The sequence below is a fragment of the Nicotiana tabacum genome, chromosome 3 (genome assembly GCF_000715075.1).
Source record: "Nicotiana tabacum cultivar K326 chromosome 3, ASM71507v2, whole genome shotgun sequence".
Taxonomy (NCBI): Eukaryota; Viridiplantae; Streptophyta; class Magnoliopsida; order Solanales; family Solanaceae; genus Nicotiana; species Nicotiana tabacum.
Genome location: NC_134082.1, coordinates 169,851,897 through 169,874,292, shown reverse-complemented (window position 1 = coordinate 169,874,292; position 22,396 = coordinate 169,851,897). Strand labels below are relative to the sequence as shown.

General features: G+C 37.4%; 2 protein-coding genes across 2 annotated transcripts in view; both read left to right on the top strand.

Annotated features, from left to right (window-relative positions):
* The window catches only part of LOC107773648 (putative LRR receptor-like serine/threonine-protein kinase At1g07650), a 44,483-nt gene extending 33,329 nt beyond the window's left edge, over positions 1 to 11,154 (top strand). The window contains 6 exon segments of the mRNA XM_075250200.1: positions 8,382 to 8,516; positions 8,744 to 8,862; positions 8,987 to 9,197; positions 9,341 to 9,578; positions 10,161 to 10,311; positions 10,398 to 11,154. Coding sequence (XP_075106301.1) covers positions 8,382 to 8,516; positions 8,744 to 8,862; positions 8,987 to 9,197; positions 9,341 to 9,578; positions 10,161 to 10,311; positions 10,398 to 10,748 — 1,205 coding nt within the window. The 3' untranslated portion in view covers positions 10,749 to 11,154.
* A 1,328-nt stretch (positions 11,155 to 12,482) lies between these two features.
* On the top strand, positions 12,483 to 17,801 carry LOC107810351 (MACPF domain-containing protein CAD1). The gene is made up of 6 exons (XM_016635113.2): positions 12,483 to 13,050; positions 13,841 to 14,079; positions 14,632 to 14,827; positions 14,967 to 15,150; positions 15,847 to 16,001; positions 16,913 to 17,801. Exons 1-6 carry the CDS (start codon positions 12,760 to 12,762, stop codon positions 17,558 to 17,560), a joined length of 1,713 nt encoding a protein of 570 aa, XP_016490599.1. The 5' UTR covers positions 12,483 to 12,759; the 3' UTR covers positions 17,561 to 17,801.
* The last annotated feature ends 4,595 nt before the right edge of the window (positions 17,802 to 22,396 follow it).

The following is a 22,396-nucleotide window of genomic DNA, read 5'->3' as shown; positions in this document are numbered from 1 at the left end:
CAATAAAATCCCCAGAAGCAGACAACTGCAGAGGCAAGCGCGCAATTCAAAAGGAAAAAGGAACGCGTCTCAAAAGAAGCAGTTTGGGAACGTTGTAGCATGCCCAGTATGACAATGCTGATGAAGAAACATACCACTGAAGAAACCATTGGAAGATTTAAAGAAGAAAGCCATGTCCCCAGCGGATCAAGCGAAGTGATGAAAACTGGCATTCAAACGTTAGCGAAGGACCAACGTCATCTCCCAAAGTCACAAGATAAAGGCATCGGGAGAAAGCGTTAGCCGACAAGAAAGCAAGGCAACAAGAACAAGTTGAAGATGGATAAGATTTCATGATCCTCAGTCTAGCTTAGCTTCTTGTTTTTCCTTTTTAAAGCAATGTAACAGGGAGATCGATTGAGCAGTAGCATCCTACAGCAGCATACAACAGCGCACAACAACAGCAAGCACTACGGTCACACAGTAGTCCCAGCTACCAAAATTTCCCGAACTACATTGACCTGATTCCTGTTCAGCCCAGGATATGTAGGAAACCTCTGAAGCAAAGGTTCGGTCAAATCTTTTTCAAAAAATGCTTCACACGGAGTATTCGGACGGGCAAAAATCGCTCGCTTTATCTTTGCGCGAAAACCCTTCGTGTCTTCGTGCAAAGAGGGGCAGTTGTAAGCACGTGATTTTTGCTTCACGGACAATCGCTCCAAAAGAAAATAAAAATAGTGGCAAATGGCTTCGCTGTACAATTTTTCGATCTTTCCGTGACATGTGTTGTTAGTCGTTTGTGAGTCTGTCCATTTTGCATCCAGTCATTATCAAACAAAAATACAAAAAAATATATGTGTCGTTAAAAGAAAATTCAAAAATATAAATATATGTGTGTCGTTCGTTCTAGGTTGTGATGTAACTTACTTAAATATTTTCGTGATAATTGTGTGGGAATGTTACATTATTGTTGATGTTAATTTCATTATTTTTGTTTAAAAGAAGAAAAAAAAAGAAAAAAAAAGAGCAAAAGAGTGAGGGATTAAAATCGATTTGGGCCCAGAAATTGAAACAAAAAGGGGCCCAAAACCGGCACTCAGACCCAGTCCAAATCCAGCCTGCCCAAGCACGGACTCAATCGACGTCGTATCGGCGTCCCCATTTGAAGCCGTTGATCTGATTCAAAGGAACGGTCCAGATCAGGCTGTTCAACTCACCTCAACGACGCCATTTCAAGCAAATTGATCTGAGCCGTCTAAGCCTTTTGATCCAACGGTCCACACACGCACCCGTGACCCAACCCTTCACTTAAACCAAACGACCCCGTCTCATTTCTCACCCTCAGATCCAAGCCGTTGAGATCATCTGATCTAACGGCTCAGATCCAATCCCATAGACCATATATAAACCTTCTCTTACACCTCATGCCCCCTATACCAGCACCCCATACCTTCGTCCCCAAGATCAAACCTGAAACCCCGAACCCTAGCAAGCCGCCCTAGTCTCCTTCGCCATTAAAGCCGGCGGCACGAACGCCGGTGACCACCCCCTGAACACCCTAAGACCCCCTCACTCCCCTGAACACGAATCCACTAACCACGAACCTCGAATCATCTCCTATCGTCTCGAATCTGGATTTGAAGATTCGAGACAAAACTCGATCTATACCAAACCTCACCATCTTCATACCAGACACTCCCCTGACCTTCCTCGTGACCAAACCAAGCTTGGTTTGGTCCGAATCTACCCACAAATCCTAAAAATCCAGATCTGAAAATCCAGACCTTAGAACACATGCACCTGGGGAATCCAGCCAGTCTTGAAAGGGGTTTGAGGTTCAATGGATCTTAACCAAGGTGTTCTCGTGTGAGAACACCCTGGTTAAAATTTGTTCGGCCTCAAATGGGCAGAGTTGAGTCAGATTTGGGTCTGTTTGATTTAAACATTTTCGGTAAGTTTTCCTTTCCTTTGTTTAGTTCTAATTGAGTTGTTAGCATGATTTGTTGTTGTGGTTATTTGTTTTGGTCTGTTACTTTGTCTGTTTTCTTCCATCTCTAGCAAAGACCTTTTATTTGGTCGATTGATTTTCTATGTGTGTATTCTGAATGTACTCTGTGATAAACATGATCGTCGATTAGTTTAATCGTCAGATAAGTTAACTCATATAGGCCCCAGCAATTGAACAAAAATTGTCTGATGCCCTTTGGGTCCCTAAACGTATTATTTGCATGAGCGACTGATTATTACTAGTTATAATTAGTATAGTCGACTCGATAAATGTTGTCGATTAGTTTTCTATAACTAATGAATCGAATGAGCTAATAATGTCGCATGACTAATTGAACTTTTCCACTGACCGAATGCCCCAGCATTGTCTGAAATGGTTTGTTTGCATTGTAAAAATGACTGAAAAGGGTTCAGTCCAGGCAGTCTTGAATTTGAACTTTCATCAGTTCAAAAATGCCCTGATGCTGCAAGGGGCAGGGCAATAATAATCAAGGTTAAGCAGGGATAGTCTGGGGTTTGAAAAGAACAAAAATGATTAGTTTAAATGAGCTGACAAGTAGGGTACTAAATTAAGATTAAACTAATACCAATGGGGAACAAAACATGAGGGCATGGGTTTAAAAGGAATACTAAAATAAGCCCATAATCCTGGATTAAAGAATAAACCAGGCATGGGGAGCAAATGGCTGGCATCAAGAGATGCTCAAGCATGGGTTTAACAGGGTATGGGCAGGCTGCAAGTTGCAGCACGAGGGCAGCTCAGCTGCACTTGGACATTTGGCTTATAAATAGGCCATTCGAGAATTAAAAGGGGCTGGACTTTTAGTCTTCAAAAAAGGAAAAAACAAAAGGCTGGAATTTTTAGTCTTAAAGCTGAAACTTTTAGTCTGAAGAAAGGTTTACTGAGTTTAAAGAAAGCTGAAAAACATAAGTTAGTTTCCAAATAGATTATAACCAAACACCATCTGAAAGTTGAATAAGAATTCATATTGGTCAAGCTGTCTTGGCCAAGTTCTGTCATCTGCATTGACTGAGCTGTTTGTTGGTTGCTGAATTGTTGGTATTTGCTGCATTGAACACTCTTTTACTTCTGGGGTTTCATTACTCTTCGTCTGGAATTACTGGTTTGGCACTCGACCATTTGCTGGTTTCTTTTGTTCTGGGAATTATTGTTGGTTGTTCGTGGATTGTGGAAAACATTTGGTTGTTGGTTTGTTGTTGTGCTGTTGCTGTGTACCTGTTGTTGCTGTGTTTACTGCATACTGCCCAGCTGATCATTCCTTTCTTCCTTTCCTTTCCTTACCAGGTACACAATTGATACCACCAATGTAACTGAGAGTTTGAGCATGAGTGCAAAAGAGAGGACCTGCAGATTGTTTTTATATATACATGAACTGTTACATTAAATGTCATGAAATAGTTACATTTTCGTTTGGATAATAGAAGTAGCCTACATGCTCAGTATATCAATGTAGGTTAATGAATGATAGTCATGTATGTATGCTGTTAGGTGAAAAACATTCCCAGTGTAATAAGTTGTATTTTAGACTTAGTCTGATGGTGTAGTATATTCTCTAATGTAGGCTAAATAGGAAAACTATCCACATGAGTTAAAGTTCTTTCCCCTTTTGCCAGATTGTCACATATAAATTGATAAAGAACAAAGAATCAGTTCTAGGCCTCAACCTCAGGAAGGCCGAGCCCAAATCGAAACAAATCAGCTAGGCCTGTATCGGAAAAACAGGGGCCCAAGTCTGGCCATCTCGCATGAGCTAGGTTTGGGCCCATAATTTTCGACTAGTTGTCCATAAGTGCAGTCACGTTTTATTATTCTGTAAAAGCACTTTAAATCCTGTTATAAATAAGCTCGCAAGCATGTAATCGACTAAGGCTATTTACTGCTTTCAATTGATAGAGACAAACACGACAAGAAACGTAGTTGCTATAGGATATCCTTTAAAAATAACAACGAGATGAGCCTCGATAAAATAAACAAAACGCAGATGCGGGGCCCTTGTTAAATGTATATTATTGAAGCATTTAGTTTACAGGACGGGTTGTTTAGCAAATCTCACAACCCTCCTAAAATAACAATACGTTAGACTCTTTAGGACGCGCCTTAATAAATCTTACCTTCGTAAACTCGGGTGCACATTGATGTGACCCAAATCCAAATCTCAACGGAGTCAATATGTGTCGACGACCACGGGTACATTGATTGTAACGCGGTTCGAGATACATTTTTACAACGTTGCAATTCTTGATAAAAACAGTAAATGATAAAAGCGATCAAAAGTTTAAAATTTTGCACATAAGTTCACACTTGTATAAAATCAGATAATCAAGCCGAATATAACAATTGAGCGACCGTGCTAGAACCACGGAACTCGGGAATGCCTAACACCTTCTCCCGGGTTAACAGAATTCCTTATCCGGATTTCTAGTACGCAGACTGTAATATAGAGTCATTCTTTTCCTCGATTCGGGATTAAAATTGGTGACTTGGGACACCCTAAAATCTCCCAAGTGGAGACTCTGAAATAAATAAAAAAATCCCGTTTCGATTGTCCTTTAATTGGAAAAACTCCCCTGCGCCCTCTCCGGGTACGTAAAAAGGAGGTGTGACACATATTATCATGTGACGGAGTCAAAATTGGATCCAAGGGCAAAGAAGGCTATTATGGATTCAAATGTAGCTGATTGTGATGATTCAGACTTCTCATTAGTTACAACAGAGTCATCAACATCATCAGACATATGGTTGATGGACTCGGCTTGTAGCTATCATATGTGTCCCAACAGGGACTGGTTCGTGGAATTTCAAGAAGGAGAATATGGAGTCGTCCACATAGCGGATAACAGCCCTCTTACCTCATATGGCATTGGTTCAATACGATTAAGGAACCATGATGGAATGATCAGAACATTGACAGATGTTCGATATGTACCGGATTTGAAAAAGAATCTCATCTCTGTGGGAGCCCTAGAATCAAAAGGGTTCAAAATCATTGCAGAAAATGGAGTGATGAGAGTATGCTCTGGTGCACTAGTGGTAATGAAGGCTAATCGGAAGAATAATAATATGTACCGCTATCGTGGCAGTACAGTTATTGGGACAGCGACAGTGACATCCAGTGATGACAAAGAAGCAGAAGCAACCAAGCTATGGCACATGCGCTTGGGACATGCTGGAGGAAAATCCTTGAAAACTCTATCAGATCAAGGATTGTTAAAAGGAGTAAAGGCTTGCAACTTGGAGTTTTGTGAGCATTGTGTCAAAGTGAAACAGACAAGGGTTAAATTTGGTACAGCGATCCATAATACTAAAGGCATTTTGGATTATGTACACTCTGATGTTTGGGGTCCTTCCAAAACACCTTCATTGGGTGGGAAGCACTATTTTATAACCTTTGTTGATGATTTTTCCCGAAGAGTATGGGTGTATACAATGAAGAGCAAAGATGAAGTGTTGGGAATTTTTCTCAAATGGAAGACGATGGTGGAGAATCAAACAGGCAAGAGGATCAAGTGTATTCGCACAAACAATGGAGGTGAATACAAAAGTGATCATTTCAATAAGGTCTGTGAAAATGATGGCATCGTCCGACACTTCACTGTTAGACATACACCACAACAGAATGGAGTGGCAGAACGTATGAACCAGACCTTGCTGGAGAAGGTACGGTGTATGTTGTCCAATGCTGGCTTGGGCAAAGAATTTTGGGCTGAGGCAGTTACATATGCATGCCACCTCATTAATCGCTTACCATCTGCTGCTATTGATGGCAAGACACCATTTGAAAAATGGTATGGAAAACCTGCTATAGATTATAACTCTTTGCACGTGTTTGGCTCAACTGCATATTATCATGTGACGGAGTCAAAATTGGATCCAAGGGCAAAAAAGGCTATTTTTATGGGAATTACTTCTGGAGTCAAAGGATATCGCTTATGGTGTCCTATGACAAAGAAAGTAATATTCAGCAGGGATGTTACCTTTGATGAATCTGCTATGGTAAATAAGGTAACAGAAGATACCAAACAAAATGAAGGTGCTTGTAAGCAGGTGGAGTTTGAGGGAAAATTTATTTTTCCTACACAAGAAGCAGAGGAGGAAACAAATGAAGATTACCCTCTGGAAGGAGATCCAGTAGAGGAGATTCCAACTCAGGAACCTCAACAACAACTTGAATCAATAGCAACCAGCAGGCCAAAAAAAACAATAACGAAACCTGTTCGTCTCATAGAGACGGTTGCTTGTGCAACCTCAATTGTAGCTGATGATGTTCCTACCACTTATAAAGATGCTGTCCAAAGTTCAGAAGAAGATAAGTGGAGGATTGCCATGAATGATGAAATACAGTCCCTTCATCAGAATCATACATGGAGATTGGCAAATCTCCCGAAGGGAAAGAAAGCAATTGGGTGCAAATGGGTATTTGCAAAGAAAGAAGGATTTCCTATCCAAGTAGATGTTCACTACAAAGCAAGATTGGTGGCCAAAGGATATGCTCAAAAGGAGGGAATTGATTATAATGAAGTGTTTTCTCCAGTTGTAAAACATTCCTCCATTAGAATTATGTTGGCTTTGGTAGCACAATTGGATTTGGAACTAGTTCAGATGGATGTAAAACCTGCGTTTTTACATGGAAACTTGGAGGAGGAAATCTACATGACTCAGCCAAAAGGATTCAAAGTTGCTGGAAAAGAAAATATGGTGTGCAAACTTGAAAAATCGTTGTACGGATTGAAACAATCTTCTAGACAATGGTACAAGCGATTTGACGAGTTTATGTTGCGGCAAGGGTACAAGAGAAGCAAATACGATCATTGTGTGTATTTGCACAAGCTTAAAGATGGTTCCTTTGTATATCTTCTCCTATATGTTGATGATATGTTGATAGCTTCCAAGAATTCGGAAGAAATTGATAAGTTGAAGATTCAACTGAAGAAGGAGTTCGAGATGAAGGATTTGGGTGAGGCAAAGAAAATTCTTGGCATGGAGATAATTAGAGATAAACGTTCAAAGAAACTTTGTTTATCTCAAAAGGAATATTTGAAGAGAGTACTTCAACGTTTTGGCATAGATGACAAGACTAAGCCAGTTAGTACTCCACTTGCTTCCCATTTTAAGCTAAGTACTATTATGTCGCCAATGGATGAAGCTGAACGAGAGTATATGTCAAAGGTACCATACGCAAATGCTGTTGGTAGCTTGATGTATGCAATGGTTTGCACAAGGCCTGATATTTCACAAGCTGTTGGAGTTATTAGCAGATATATGCACAATCCAGGGAAGGAGCATTGGCAAGCTGTGAAGTGGATTCTACGGTATATTCATAATACTATAGATGTCAGGTTAGTTTTTGAGCAGGAAGACAATCAGTCTGTAGTTGGATATTGTGACTCAGATTTTGCGGGTGATCTGGACAAACGAAGATCAACTACTGGTTATGTGTTTACTTTTGCAAAGGCACCAGTTAGTTGGAAGTCTACTTTGCAGTCAACAGTTGCTTTGTCTACAACAGAGGCAGAGTACATGGCTATTACAGAGGCTGTGAAAGAGGCAGTTTGGCTTCAAGGATTGCTAAAGGAGCTTGGTGTTGAACAAAAAGGTATCACAATTTTTTGTGATAGTCAAAGTGCTATTCAATTAGCGAAGAACCAAGTTTATCATGCAAGGACGAAGCACATTGATGTTCGGTATCATTTCGTACGAGAAATCATAGAAGAAGGTGGAGTCACGGTGAAGAAAATTCATACTACGGAGAATCATGCTGATATGCTGACAAAGGTGGTGACTGCGGTCAAGTTTCAACATTGTTTGGATTTGATCAACATTGTTGAAAACTGAAGATTGAAGATGAAGACACAATCAAAATTTGTTATTGAGAGAAAATTGAAGATGTGGAATTTTGCCAAGGTGGAGATTTGTTGAATTTGGCAAAACTATTTGTCCCACATCGGTGGGAAGAGAAGGGTTGGGGGGATTTCCCCCCTATAAAAGAAGGCTTAATGTTTAGGATTTAAACACACTTCTCATTTGCCTTCTCATCTGTTTAAGGCATTTGTATTTCTCTCTTTAGTATTATTTCACTTGTATTTTTGGAGTGAAATAAAATATTGGTTGTGTCCGAGGAGTAGGCAAAATTAGCCGAACCTCGTAAATTCTGGTGTTCCCTTTATTGTTGCTTTATTGTCTTATTTATTATTTGGTGGCTGTCATAATTTTTGGTATAGTAGTTGTGACTTATTCACACTATATACATTTGGCTTCCGCAACACAGAGAGCTTAAACAAATGACTTCATATTTTTCCTCAGACACTTTAAGATTGCATACAAACAAATGCAAGTGGACTTTACACTCTTGCTCTTCTTCTTTTCAATATCATAGATTTCAAGCCCCGTGCTAATCACAAAAAGATAGTTCACATCATAGCTGGAGCAGTGACGGCCTCGTTAATTCTCATTTTCGCGATATTGTTTGTTTCTTGGAGGAGAAGCAGAAACAGGATATCAAAGGAAGAAGGTGATGCTACAGCCGAGCAGCCCTATTTCAATGTCTTATGTTTTAAATACATAAAACTTGCATATGGTTTGCTCTCCATGATTTCCTGAAAAAATCTAATCTAAATGAAACTTAGGGATTTTGAAAACAAGAAACATTATGGAAATATGCATTTGATATTACATATTTTCCACATTATATGGAAGCATTACACCTTTTAAATGTTCTCTTTTTCTTTAAATGTACAGAATTAAGAGGACTAGATCTACTGACTGGTGTATTTACCATCAGACAAATCAAAGTTGCCACAGACAATTTTGATGCTGCAAATAAGATCGGGGAAGGTGGTTTTGGCTCTGTCTACAAGGTGAATCTCAACCTGACCTCTCACATGCTTTCAATTTTTTTGGCTTAGCTACAACATCTAGACGTGGATACTACGTATAGACAACCTCCATTACATTTTATTTTTTCCTTATATTAATGAGCAGGGTACACTATTGGATGGTACAGTTATTGCTGTTAAGCAGCTTTCATCCAAATCAAAGCAAGGGAACCGTGAGTTTGTAAATGAGATAGGTATGATCTCTGGCTTACAGCACCCAAATCTCGTCAAACTATATGGATGTTGTGCTGAGGGAAATCAACTGCTACTGGTGTATGAGTACTTGGAGAACAATAGCCTCGCCCGTGCTTTATTTGGTAATCTAATATCCTTGTTCATTGTTTTAGTTACACGTCAAACAGAACATAAGCTAAAATGAACAAGAACAACTCTTTTGTAATTAATGAAAGAGTTCAGAATGAGAAGTCAATATAGATATTTAGTTCACATCAAAATGCAGGTCCAGAAGAACATCGGCTCAAAATAGATTGGCCAACCAGGCAAAAAATCTGCATTGGGATAGCAAAAGGCTTAGCTTTCCTACACGAAGAATCGTCATTAAAAATTGTTCATAGGGACATCAAAGCAACAAATATTCTTCTTGACAATAAACTAAACCCGAAGATTTCTGACTTTGGTCTGGCCAAACTTGACGATGAGGATAACACACATATCAGCACTAGAGTTGCTGGAACCATGTGAGTTTTCTGACAAGTCTCTCATTCATGTTTACGTTCTTGAGTTCTTCGAGTAAGAAATAAATCTATTGGATGGTCACACTGCGGTAAATTCTACATGTCATAACTCATAATTTTCTGCAATGATAATTATTGATATAGGTCTATATGCTGTTCTCATCCATGCAGCATATATACATTTAAGATCTCTAGAATCCTTACATTCGCTCTTTCTTGCATTTTGGATATATTATACAAGGCAAATTGCCATAGTAGTTGTATGTATTCTTAACCAAGAAAGTGAGGTGAAGTTACAAGGACTAAGATATAATAGCCTGGCTGCCCTTAAAGAAGGCTCATTCGGATGCTTGATCATATTTCTGGTGCTGATTGCATTGCTTCAATTTTTAGGTATAAAAATGGTAACTGGCTGCCAATGATCTTTTACTTGCATTTCGTCTCAATCTATCGTTCTTGACATTCTGAATATCAGGCATGAAGTTGATATCACTTTTAGAAACCTTGATCAGGATTTGAACATTTATATGTCTTTTACCTAATAGTCCTCATGCATGAATCTAAAGTTGTCACTCCGTTCTGCAGAGGATACATGGCACCTGAATATGCACTATGGGGATACTTGACCTACAAAGCAGACGTCTACAGCTTTGGAGTTGTTGCGTTAGAGATTGCTGCTGGGAAGAGCATTATGACATATCGCCCCAATGAGAAATTTGTCTGCCTTCTCGATTGGGTAAGGAATCAGAATCCCTGATATTAATTCCTAAGTTGCACACTATTGAACTAGTATCTTGCATTTTATTCAATTCCAATATTCAGGCTGTTGTTCTACAAAGGCAAGGAAAATTGATGGACTTAGTAGATGAAACATTGGGTTCAGATTTGAAGCAGGATGAGGCTCTAAGGATGATAAACGTAGCTTTGCTATGTACCAATCCGTCTCCAGCACTTAGGCCAACTATGTCTGCAGTAATCAGAATTCTTGAAGATCATCTTGACCTTCCTGAGTTTAACGTGGAATCAAGATTCTATGATGATTGTGATGATCATCTCAATTTTCAAGGGTTAAGGGACAAGTATGGCCCGATGCTCAGCTCGAGCCAAAGTCAACCACCTACACATTCATCCAATATTACAGGAACAGAATGTTCTCCCTCTTCATCAGCTTAAATTCGCAGTCAGATCAAGATAGTGAAAAAAAGGGTAGCAGATTTTGTTAGGACTGTTAACAAAAAACGGATCCATAATTTTAAGGTTATGAGTTCTGTACCACAACCCTTTTTGCTCTCTTGGTTCTGGATAATTTCTTAACACGAATACAAGGTCTATAGTCTATACCAAAGCTATTGGTTTCTGCCGGATCGGCAAATTAAGTGTAGATCCGGCCCAGGTACTATATATGTGGGGTTGTTGTTTCCTTACTGATAGAAGGTGATGTTCAAATACTTGTAATAGCCTATACCAGAACGTTAAAAGGTGCACATTTTATTTGCAATATAGCATATGAGAATGTAAAAGAGGTCTGAAATGAAACATTCATACAAATTTGAAGCAATGGTATCATTACTAATTTCAACAGCTTTTCAGATGCTACTTTGGAGGAGGCCATTCCAAGCAAATGGTATCTCATGATGTATGGATACAACTGGAGACCATTGGTTACTGTCCCAGCTTTGGGAATTAACATTAGAATTACTCCCTTCGTTCCAATTTATGTGAACCTGTTTGACTGAGCAAGTAGTTTAAGAATAAATGAAAATTTTTGAAATTTGTGGTCAAGCTAAATTACTTCCAAAAGAAAGGGTCTTTTTGGAACGGACCAAAAAGGAAATAGGTTCACATAAACTGAACAGAGGGAGTACCAATAAAACATTTTGAATCTCACATCCTTTGATCCTATTTAAGAAAGGACAATCACATGAAGCAAATAGCGTGCACATAATCCATAACTTCTTCCCCTTCTTACTACCTTGACAACTCTATATTTATTTCTTTTTCATGTCATTTTAGCTATTTTGCCATAACGTTTCATGTTTAGCTATTGAATCAAACGTGTGTTCTTATGTTCTATCATCAAAAGTATCACATAAAGACTCAAACTCTTATCAACCAAAAGTCATGTAACTTTAAATATTCTTAATATAACAGTTGATTTTGCTTTACTTTGATGCGTGTTACATTTTTTGAATATAAAATAATATTATAAAAGAATTCCTTGTGATGGAAAGAGTTATTATTACTTGAGGGCTCCCATGATAAAAAGAGGAGAAATGGTACATTGGTTTTGGCCCCTTAATCCTTGTTGACTTAAGTCGTTGGATCAAATCCCTCTAAAATTTTTGCTTGATTTTCTTATTTCTTTTTCTTTTTTTGACTGTATGAAAACTAAACTAAGGATAATTTTTTGTAATAATAAAATTAACTATTTTTTGTTCGTAAGTTGTGGCAGTATAATTTTGTATCATCAAACTAAATATTTATTTTAAAAGCAGCGGTACGCCCATGTTCGCAAAATTTTGAATCCGCATCTGCTTGCCATCGATAATCAAACGTACTTAAAGAGTCAAAACTATTGGACATCACACGATTCTAGCTCAATGTTTTGCTCTTGACATAGAAGAAACTCTCTTTTTTGACTTCAGATAAGAATTTATTGTTGGAAGAAGCTTCCTTTAAATTGAAAAGAAAAATAAAACAAAATAAGTACTCAACGTTTACCCTTCTTTTTCACTTGCAAAAAATAGTCAATGGTATTTTTTGCTTTTTTATAAGTTGGTAAAACAAAAAAATAAGGCAGCATTTTCTGTTTCTTTTACCACAAAAGCAAAAGGTTGAAGAAAGAAAATGGATGACTGGTCAACTGGAGAATCACCAAAGCAAACGCGTTTTATGTGCCATCATTTCATTGCATTCAAATGAACAAACAAACAAACAACCAACCAATTCACAAAGTCCAAAGTCCAACCTCTGACTCACCAAACAACAACATTCAAAAACAGCCAAAAAAGAGGAAAAAACAATTCGAACAATCAAAAAAAAGAAAAGGGAAATTACCTTTTCATTGAAATAAAGCATAAAGTTTCAATCTTTATCAATTCTTGATAATTTTTCTGGAATTTGAATGAAGAACAAGTCATCATCATCATCATCAGTCAGCTGTGTTACTTCTTGCAAATGAACAATGGATTCAAATCCCAACAAGTCTTCTTGTTTAGCCTCAGATGCTTTGATTACTACTCTCAGCAACTCAATCCAAGCTTTGGGTAGAGGGTTTGATGTCACTTCTGATATTAGGCTTCTGTACTGTAAAGGGACACCAGGTTCTCGTTTAGTTCATCTTGATGAAGCAAATCGTGTGGATCTTTTGGTCCCAGATGGGGTTGGTGTTTTGATTCCAAATGTTACAGCGGATATTGAAATTTCACTTGGGATGAGAAATATCGAGGCCACACCTGTTTGTACCTTCCATGAGGTTAGTGTTCAGTTTCTAGGTATTGTTTAAAGCTCATATTTTTATCTGAATATCATGATTTGTATTGCTTAATCAGTTTAGTACTATTAGATTAAGTCCATGGTCCTCATTTTTTGGGGTTTTTAGATGATGTGTTAAATTGTATTTTTTTTCCCGAGTTTTTTAGATTTTGTTTAGTGGGTAATTGTTTCTGCATTTGTTAAATAATAGCCAATAAGTATTGTTTTAATTTCTTGTTTTGGTATGAAGGTCCTAAAAGATTCGAGTTGAGGCTTATTGGAGATTTGGATTAGTAGATCATAGTGATTGTGCACCCTTGTGATTTAGTGTGTATATTAAATTACTGGACAATTTCATGATGCTTCCTCTAGTCTATGTTCACATTTTGATAGTTCCTCCGTTATTTGGATCATGGCACTTTACCTAATTACACATGTACACAATGTAGTAAAATCTAGAGCAAATCAGTTCAAATCTTGAACTCGTCAGAGAATCACTGATTCGGATGTCTTAAACTTCTTAAAGACGTCACTGTTAAAAACATGAATTACTGATGAGAAGCTGTCTCCTTTCTCAATATAATGATAATTGATAACCAAATTCCTAGCGAGAAGTGGTTAGAGTAGCTATCCGTCTCCTTTTTCAATATAATAGAGTAGCTAGCCTATCTGTCTCATTGTCTATTCTCCTTCACGAAAAAAAGAAGAGGAAAGAACTTGCGGGAAGGGTTTATGGTTTACAGCTATCTCATTATTTATGTATGTGAAATCCCTCATGCTTCAATTTCCAGATGGCAAAGTACTTCAATGCAATGTCGAATATATCTGAAGATGTTCCACTTGGGAGTTTTAATGCCATGTTTAACTTCACTGGTTCATGGCAACATGATGCAGCAGCTACTAAATCCCTTGCCATGATTGGACATGTTATCCCACTCTATACAGTCAGATTAGTAAAGCTAGATTTACTTCTGCGGGATGAAATCAAGCGCGCTGTTCCATACTCTTGGGATCCTGCATCGCTGGCAAGGTGAATTATCTCACATCAGCACATTTGAACATGTTGATTTTGAATGGCACAATATGATTTTCTTTTATTCTTAAGGTATTAGCGCATTCGGTTTGTCGTTCTAATGCTCAGGGAAGAATATAAACAGCTGCCTTTGTCAATTTTGTGACTTGTTGCAACTTTCTTACTTTCTTTTTAATAGCATAACCTTGAGAAGAGGGTGATATAGTTGGTTGTATTCCAGTGCCATTGTCGATTTGTTGCATTTCCAGATTTTAATCCTTTAGGCTCTTATCTGCTGTCACCTGAACAGCTGTCTGCAGCTAGAAACCTTTTTTCTTACTGAGCTCAAGCTTCTTATGCCCTGAACTTCTGTATGGGAAATTGTAGATATATATTATTCCCAAATGTGCTGGATTCTGATTTTTCTGCTTTTAAAGTACTTCCTCTTTATCAATATGACAATATCTGTATGAGAAATAACATCATTGATCCCAGTTCAATTCAAGGAACTTAATTCATTTTCTTAGACCAATTCTTTGTTCTTTTCTGACATTGAAGTCCTTCTCTCAGCTTTATTGAAAACTATGGCACCCATATTGTCACCTCCGCGACTATTGGTGGTAGGGATGTAGTTTATATTAAACAGCACCAGTCATCTCCTTTATCAGTTTCAGACATTGAAGACTATGTGAAAGACATTGGAGATCAGAGATTCTCCGATTTGAAGAATCTCTCAAGTGCCGGACCTTTAAGATACAAGGACAAGGTTAGCACAACTTATGTTTCAAATGATAGGCTCTTGGACACAATAGTGCTTAGCCGACTTCTTAAAATTCTCTTTCTTTGACTTACCCCCTTATGCTATAAATTGAACATGTAAAATTATTGGAATTTCCCTCTGGCAGGACGTTACAGTTATTTTCCGCAGAAGAGGAGGTGATGACCTGGAGCAGAGTCATGAAAAGTGGGCAAGGACTGTAGAAACATCACCAGATGTGATCAACATGACATTTACTCCTATTGTGTCATTGCTTGAAGAGGTGCCTGGAATAAAGTACCTGAGCCGTGCAATTGAGTTATACTTGGAATGTGAGTGTTGTATCATATCACTATTCTTTCCTCTTCGTTTGCAGTTGCAGATTGTGATTCATTCTCTATTGTTTTCTAAATTAAATGAGCCAGAAGTGTAGGACAATAGCAATAGTGGTAGTCCAGAATGATCATAAAAGTGGTAGTTCAGAATGATTATACTGTTGCTCTTGTTGGTTACTCTTTCATCTTCAGATACATCTCAAATAGTACTCCAGCTGACCCAAAGAGCATGACAAGGGTCAATGCATCTATTTCTCGGTGTGAAATCGATCATTTTCCTTGAATTTTAAAAATAATACTACATAAATAGAAATTACCAAAGTACTCACAATTGTTATAAAAGTAGTTGAAAACGTTTGAAGAGGATGTACTCAGTTAAAGAAATATTTGAATCACAAATAGTGATGATGTTCTATCAAATGGACAGAGGGAGTATCAGAAAAGCCATATACTGAATTTGTTATGTTCTTAAGAGCAAAGGTTTACGCAGCATCTGAGTTGATGGAATTTCGGGGTCCGTATCCTTGGGAAAAGCCTGTGTCTGGAGATGGAGATTGGAGACTGAAAATCTGATATGTGAATTATTTTCATGCCTGTGTGTGCGTAGGAAATCCCCTGCTGTGTTCTAAATATGTGTCATACTTCTCAAAATATGTTTTTCATTGTCTGATGTATTTCATTATAATTTTCCAGACAAGCCACCAATAGAAGATTTACAATATTTCTTAGATTACCAAATAGCTCGTGTGTGGGCTCCAGAGCAAAATAACTTGCAAAGAAAGGAGCCTGTATGTGCTTCCCTACAATTCAGTTTGATGAGTCCTAAGCTGTATATTAGCCCAGATCAGGTATTCTTCATAATTTTGTCCAGATTTCTGAACATATCACATGGCAATTGCTGAAACATCTGACATTAAATTGCGGAAGGATCTTGCTTTTCCAAATTTGCATGACGTGCCTTTTGCTTATTAGGACTAAAACAAAGAAGTACAACTTGGACTAGTTCTAAAGAATGTTTGATTAATCCAGCGCAAGTCCATTATGTCACTTGTTATCATGCCGTGTCCTGCTAATTTTCTTTTTAATCAACCAATATTATATTTTACAATCATAATGACTCAGCACACTGAAACCAAAGGTTGATGCAACTGTAAGTTCATGCTGTATTCATATGTAGTAAGCTTATAGACAACTGGCAGACTACAAAATCGAAAGGGTTTAATGGAAACAAAAATTGAATATACTTGTGCGTGCACAAGCATATACATGCATTTTGAGCAACTTGCCCTGGTAAATCATGGGCACATATGTAAAGCAAGTTTGCCTTAGTGAGACCCTCCAACATTCTCAAACCAAGCCGTGCTCCCTCACTTCATTTACGCTGTAACACTATTGAAATGCTTTGTTACCATTCGTAAATGATTGTTTAATCAGCAGACTACTGTTCGGATATTCCCAACCATTATCATTATAAGAGAGCGACTTATTAATATGACTTAGAATTCTTATATCACAATAAAGAGCTGGATCTAAGCATAATATCAAGGGGCTTATCAGTTAAACAAACAAGAAACTACAAAATATATTGTGCTTCCGACAATGAACATTGTACACTTGGAAGCTCTTGCAAATAAAAATGCTTTATTGGCTAGCTGATCTAGTAGGTTGGTGGATGGTTATCAATATGGAAATCTAGTCTAGATAGATGCTGATTAATATCAACTCATTGCAAGTCTAAATCACAGCGCCATATTTTCAGGTGACAGTGGGGCGTAAGCCAGTGACAGGGCTCAGGCTCAGCCTAGAAGGTAGCAAGCAGAACCGTCTTTCAGTCAATTTGCAGCACCTCGTTTCCCTTCCTAAGATCCTTCAACCCCACTGGGACACACACATGGCTATAGGTGCACCAAAATGGAAAGGTCCCGAGGAGCAGGATAGCAGATGGTTTGAACCAATCAAGTGGAAGAATTTCTCCCACGTAAGCACAGCACCTATTGAACACACTGAGACTTCCATTGGAGATCTCTCTGGTGTTTACATTGTGACGGGGGCTCAGCTTGGTTTTTGGAATTTTGGTGCCAAGAGTGTCTTGCATTTGAAACTCCTTTTTTCCAAGGTACCTGGTTGTACAATAAGAAGATCAGTATGGGATCATAGTCCATCAAACCTATCAGCAGTACAAAGGATTGATGGTTCTTCAACATCACTTGTGAACGAAAAAACTGCCGAAAACAAGAGAGGAGATAGTTCCAGCCAAATGGGGAAATTGGCAAAGATTGTAGACATGACAGAAATGTCAAAGGGGCCACAGGATGCACCAGGGCACTGGTTGGTAACAGGAGCTAAACTTGGGGTTGATAAAGGAAAAATTGTGCTAAGAGTGAAGTATTCCCTGTTGAATTACTAATGAGTTGTGCTTGTGTTATCAAAGCATTCTTTGGATAGTCTAGATATCATGTTATTCTTCTGTAAATTCTGTTAGCATTGGTCAGTTCATTTTTTGGTAGGCTATTTTCTAGCCACCAGATCAGTTACTACTTCTTTTGGGTGTATACTTTTGTATAATTCTCATGATCTTACAAACTTGTTAAAATTCTTTTTCTTTTCATTTTTCCTAAGTTCAATAACATTGATTTTAATGGTTTTTATTTGTTGGATGAGCTGTGGTTGCACCGTGAAATTGACGTGTCCTTTTGATAATTCAAGTAGTTCTCCTTTTGTTGCACTCTAGAACAAAGGAGGAGGAAAGAATGCTGCTACGCATCAGGTGCAACACCAAGAAAGAAAGAAAGAAAAAAATTGACCATTCTGATACTGCGGGAATTACAGAGAAATAAATGAGAGAAATTGAACAAAAGGCTAGGAAAAAATATACTTAATTAAAATGAAAATCATTATATATATATATATATATATATGACAAGGATTTATTGGCAAAAAAACTTACACATAGCCACATATTTGTAAATTTATTCCCCCCAACTTTTTCCTACGAACAGAGTGTAACAGACACTAAAAATAAAATAAAAAGGTTCAAGAAATAACACGAACAAAATTGCAAACAACAACATCCCAGCAGGTGCGAGTTCTCAGGGTAGTGTGTACGCAGATCTTACCTCTACCCCAATAAAGTATAGAGGTTGTTTCTGATAGAGTCCCGGCTCAAGAAAACGAAAAAGAGGAAAAGAGACAATATATCAGTACTATCAACAGAAACCATATAAATAATAACAACATCATAAGAACTAGAAAATAGATGAAACGCAATAACAATAACCACTAAAGAAGAACCGGTGCCATGAGAAGTGTAAGAATAGTGTGAATACAACGTTAACTTCTGGCAATCTAAGACAAACCCTATCAGACTAGCCCCTCACCCGGTACGAAGAAGAAAAATGCCAAACTATCTCCTAACCTACAACCCTATGCTCGACCTCCATACCTTCCTATTAAGGGCCATGTCCTCGGAAATCTGAAGCAACGCCATGTCCTGCCTAATCACCTCTCCCTAATACTTCTTAGGTCGCTCTCTACCTCTTCTCGTACCCACCAAATCCAATCACTCACACCTTCTTACCAGGACATCAGGGTTTCTCCTCCGCACATGCCCGAACCATCTGTCTTCTATAGGAGTCACACCCATATTCTCCCAAATATCTTCATTCCTAATCTTATTCATCTTAGTGTGCCCGCACATCCACCGTAACATTCTCATTTCTACTACTTTCATCTTCTGTATATGTGAGTTCTTAACCAGCCAACACTCTACCCCATACAACATGGCCGGTCTAACTACCACTCTATAAAGCTTACCTTTGAGTATAGATGGCGCTTTCTTGTCACACAGGACTCCAGATGCTAACCTCCATTTCATCCATCCCACCCATATACGGTGTGTGACTGTTACGACCAAAACTGATGGGCCACAACAGGCATCCGGTATCTTACTCAACCGAGTACTAACGTAACATATCTTTCTTATTACATCATCATAGGTAAGTGGGCCAGAAGGGGCGTCATGAGATAACCAGAGTAAACATGAGAGAATACCCGACATAGAATGACCCAACGTGATATAGCAACTCATACATGTGACATACGGGCCTATAAGGCCAATGTGATCCATTATATACTTAAGATAAGGTCATACAAGTATCGGTATACATGATATCTGTCTACAAGCCTCTAAGAGTACATACATATCATAAAGGTCGGGACAGGGCGCCGTTATACCAAACAATACACGTTTAAATCATACTGGCCAAATAAGCAACTCTGGAGCAAATGGAGCGCACCAACAGCTTTCACTGAGCTGATAGCCTACTTGGAGGACTCTCGACCTGTCTATCGAGACATGCGGGCATAAAACGCAGTGTTCCTAGGCAAAGGGACGTCAGTACAAATAATGTACCGAGTATGTAAGGAATGAAAATCAGTAAATAAAAGTCACGAGAGAAACATGGAGTAAAAGACTCGACATGTAAGTCTAAATAGCTTTATGAATCATTTAATATTATAATCTCATGCATATGCGTATAAATATCATACCATGCATGGGTATATGCGTTTAGAACATCATCAAGCCTCTAAGGGCATCCCATCATATCATCTCGGCCACTGTGGACAAATCATCAACGTATACCAGCTGATCAGGTAGTGGTGCGTATATAATGGCGTAACCTTTTCCCATATCCCATATACATATAATATACGTATATACGCGTATATAACACCATCTAGTCATGGGTCAATGTGCATGTATAAATGAATGCAATACATGAGAAGTACGTCAATAAAATCTTTTGGAATGTCATAAGACCATTATGTATTTGATTAATGTCATAAAGTAAACTTTATCAACTTACGTATTTTCTGAGACCCATGAACAAATGATACAATAATAAGACATATGGGGAATCAAGAACATAAGAATATTTAGTATTTCTATGAATAGAGTCATTTATGGAAGTTTGTGCATTTGCTCATTTCGTTTGTATTATACGGATCATGCCAAAAGAAATAAGGAATAACCTTAACATACCTGAGCCGATTCTCTTGACGATTCTTCCAACATACGTTAATTGCGACAAAATACTTGACGGCAAGATTGGAGTAGGGAAAATCCGTATAATATTTTTAACAAAAATTGCACTGTACTCCCTTAGAATCACAAAATCCCATTGCTATTACATAATGTAATTTCATATGAATTTTTGTTATAACCTCATCCGTAATTTTGTAGTCATAATATTCATCCGTATTGTTGTAGCTTCACAAGGTCATAACCCTTTTTCACTTTGTTTATTAAGAGACGCCTTCAAAAGAATCTTTCAACCAAAGTAATATAAGGTGCATATACCTTAAATATTGCCTCCACCTCCTTAAGCATAAGGATTGGTGGCAATTTTCTGCCATATTCCCATAGCTCCACGTGAAATGTTGTCCCCTAAATAGTTATCCAAAATCCTACTTAAACAATTATCCACAAATTCCTAATTAATTTATTAACTTCCTACTCAAATCAAATAATTAACCAATTATCCACATAATTAAGAATTATCTCAAATTACTTAAAATACTATTTATTTTGAACACATTTTATATACCTTACTATCATGGTCATATGATACCTTATATGACACTAGTTCTTAAATATCGGGTATTATAGCTCGAACCGTATTTTATCCCAAATTGATAAATTTTGACGAAACTCACTTTCTTCGATTTATTCGCTTACCCTTTCACCTCCACGAATTTACTTATCGCTTGTTTTAAATAACATAATACTTATAATATCAAAATAATCTCATTCCCGAACTTATGCCGATTAACTTGCGACGAAAATTTGACGTACGAAAATGCGGGATGTAACATCTCATTTCCAAACTTTTTATCAATTTACTTATGGCGTACTTTCACGTATATGGGGTGTAACAGCGACGTCCTCGTCGATCTCCCCGTCCTCCTGGATAACCGACCAAGGTACTTGAAACTGCCTCTCTCGGGGATGACCTATGATCCAAGCCTCACGTCCATGCCTGCTTCCCTTAATCGACGCTGAACTTGCACTCTCGGTATTATGTCTTAGTCCTGCTCAACTTGAAACCCTTAGACTCAAGGGCATGTCTCCAAACCTCCGACCTTTCGTTAATACAACCTCGCATCTTATCAATCAGAACTATGTCATCAACAAATAATAATAATCTCATTATGTTATAATTGAAGGAGTTAATTTTGAAAATAGTATACAAATTATTTTAGGAAATTATTTAAGGGTACAATGTATAGAAATTAAATTGTAAATTTAATACCCGACCAAGCTCTAATGTACAGTCAACTCTCTCTATAACAACCTTGTTTGTTCCAATATTTTTGGCTTTTATAGTGAATGGTTATTATACATCTATAACAACAATTTGACGTTTAAATAATTTTTTGCTGTTATATATAAAAATTATCCAAAAATTAATTATTTTTCTTTTTTTAATGTTATATATAAAAGGCCAGGTAAAAAAATTTATTCAAATTTAAAATTTAAAATTATACATATTTCATTAGTTAAATTGAAGAATGTTAATACATTATTAATAAATTCATAACTAAAAGTATAAAGATTTAAATTCTAAGGCAGACATTTTAAAGCTACCTAGGAAAATAAATTTTTTCAAGATTAATGGAGGAATTTTGTAATTGTAGCTTATTTTGTAGATTTGTTCTCTTACTAGCTAGTGATGTAATACTTGAATTGGCGAAGATTTGTGTCCAAATTTTCAGCATAAAAGTATCCAATAGCTTTCCCTTGAAGATAATCTAAGAGCTTAATAATAAAATTTTTTATCTAAATATTTTTTGGAATTTTTCAAATGAAAAAGTATCATGTGCAAATGTTCAAATTTTATATTTTATGCGAGACAGAAACTTTGTTTAATGGAAAAGATTGTGGACATATTTTTAAAACTATTATTAGTAATCTTAATGATTCTATATGACTGTTACATAAGAATAGTTTTACAAAGAGTATTTTGCTATACATATTGTCCTTGATATTATAGGTAAAAAATTGTTATATAGAAAAATATAATTTAAAATTTTGATTTTGAAAATAGAGGGGTTAGACCGTATATACCACCATAACCTAATCGATACATGCTTAGCTAATCAAAACTTGCTAATGCTACGTGGAATCTCAGAAAGCATCCACGTCCTTCTTCCTCCCCTATAATCTCACCATCTGTTTCTCCTC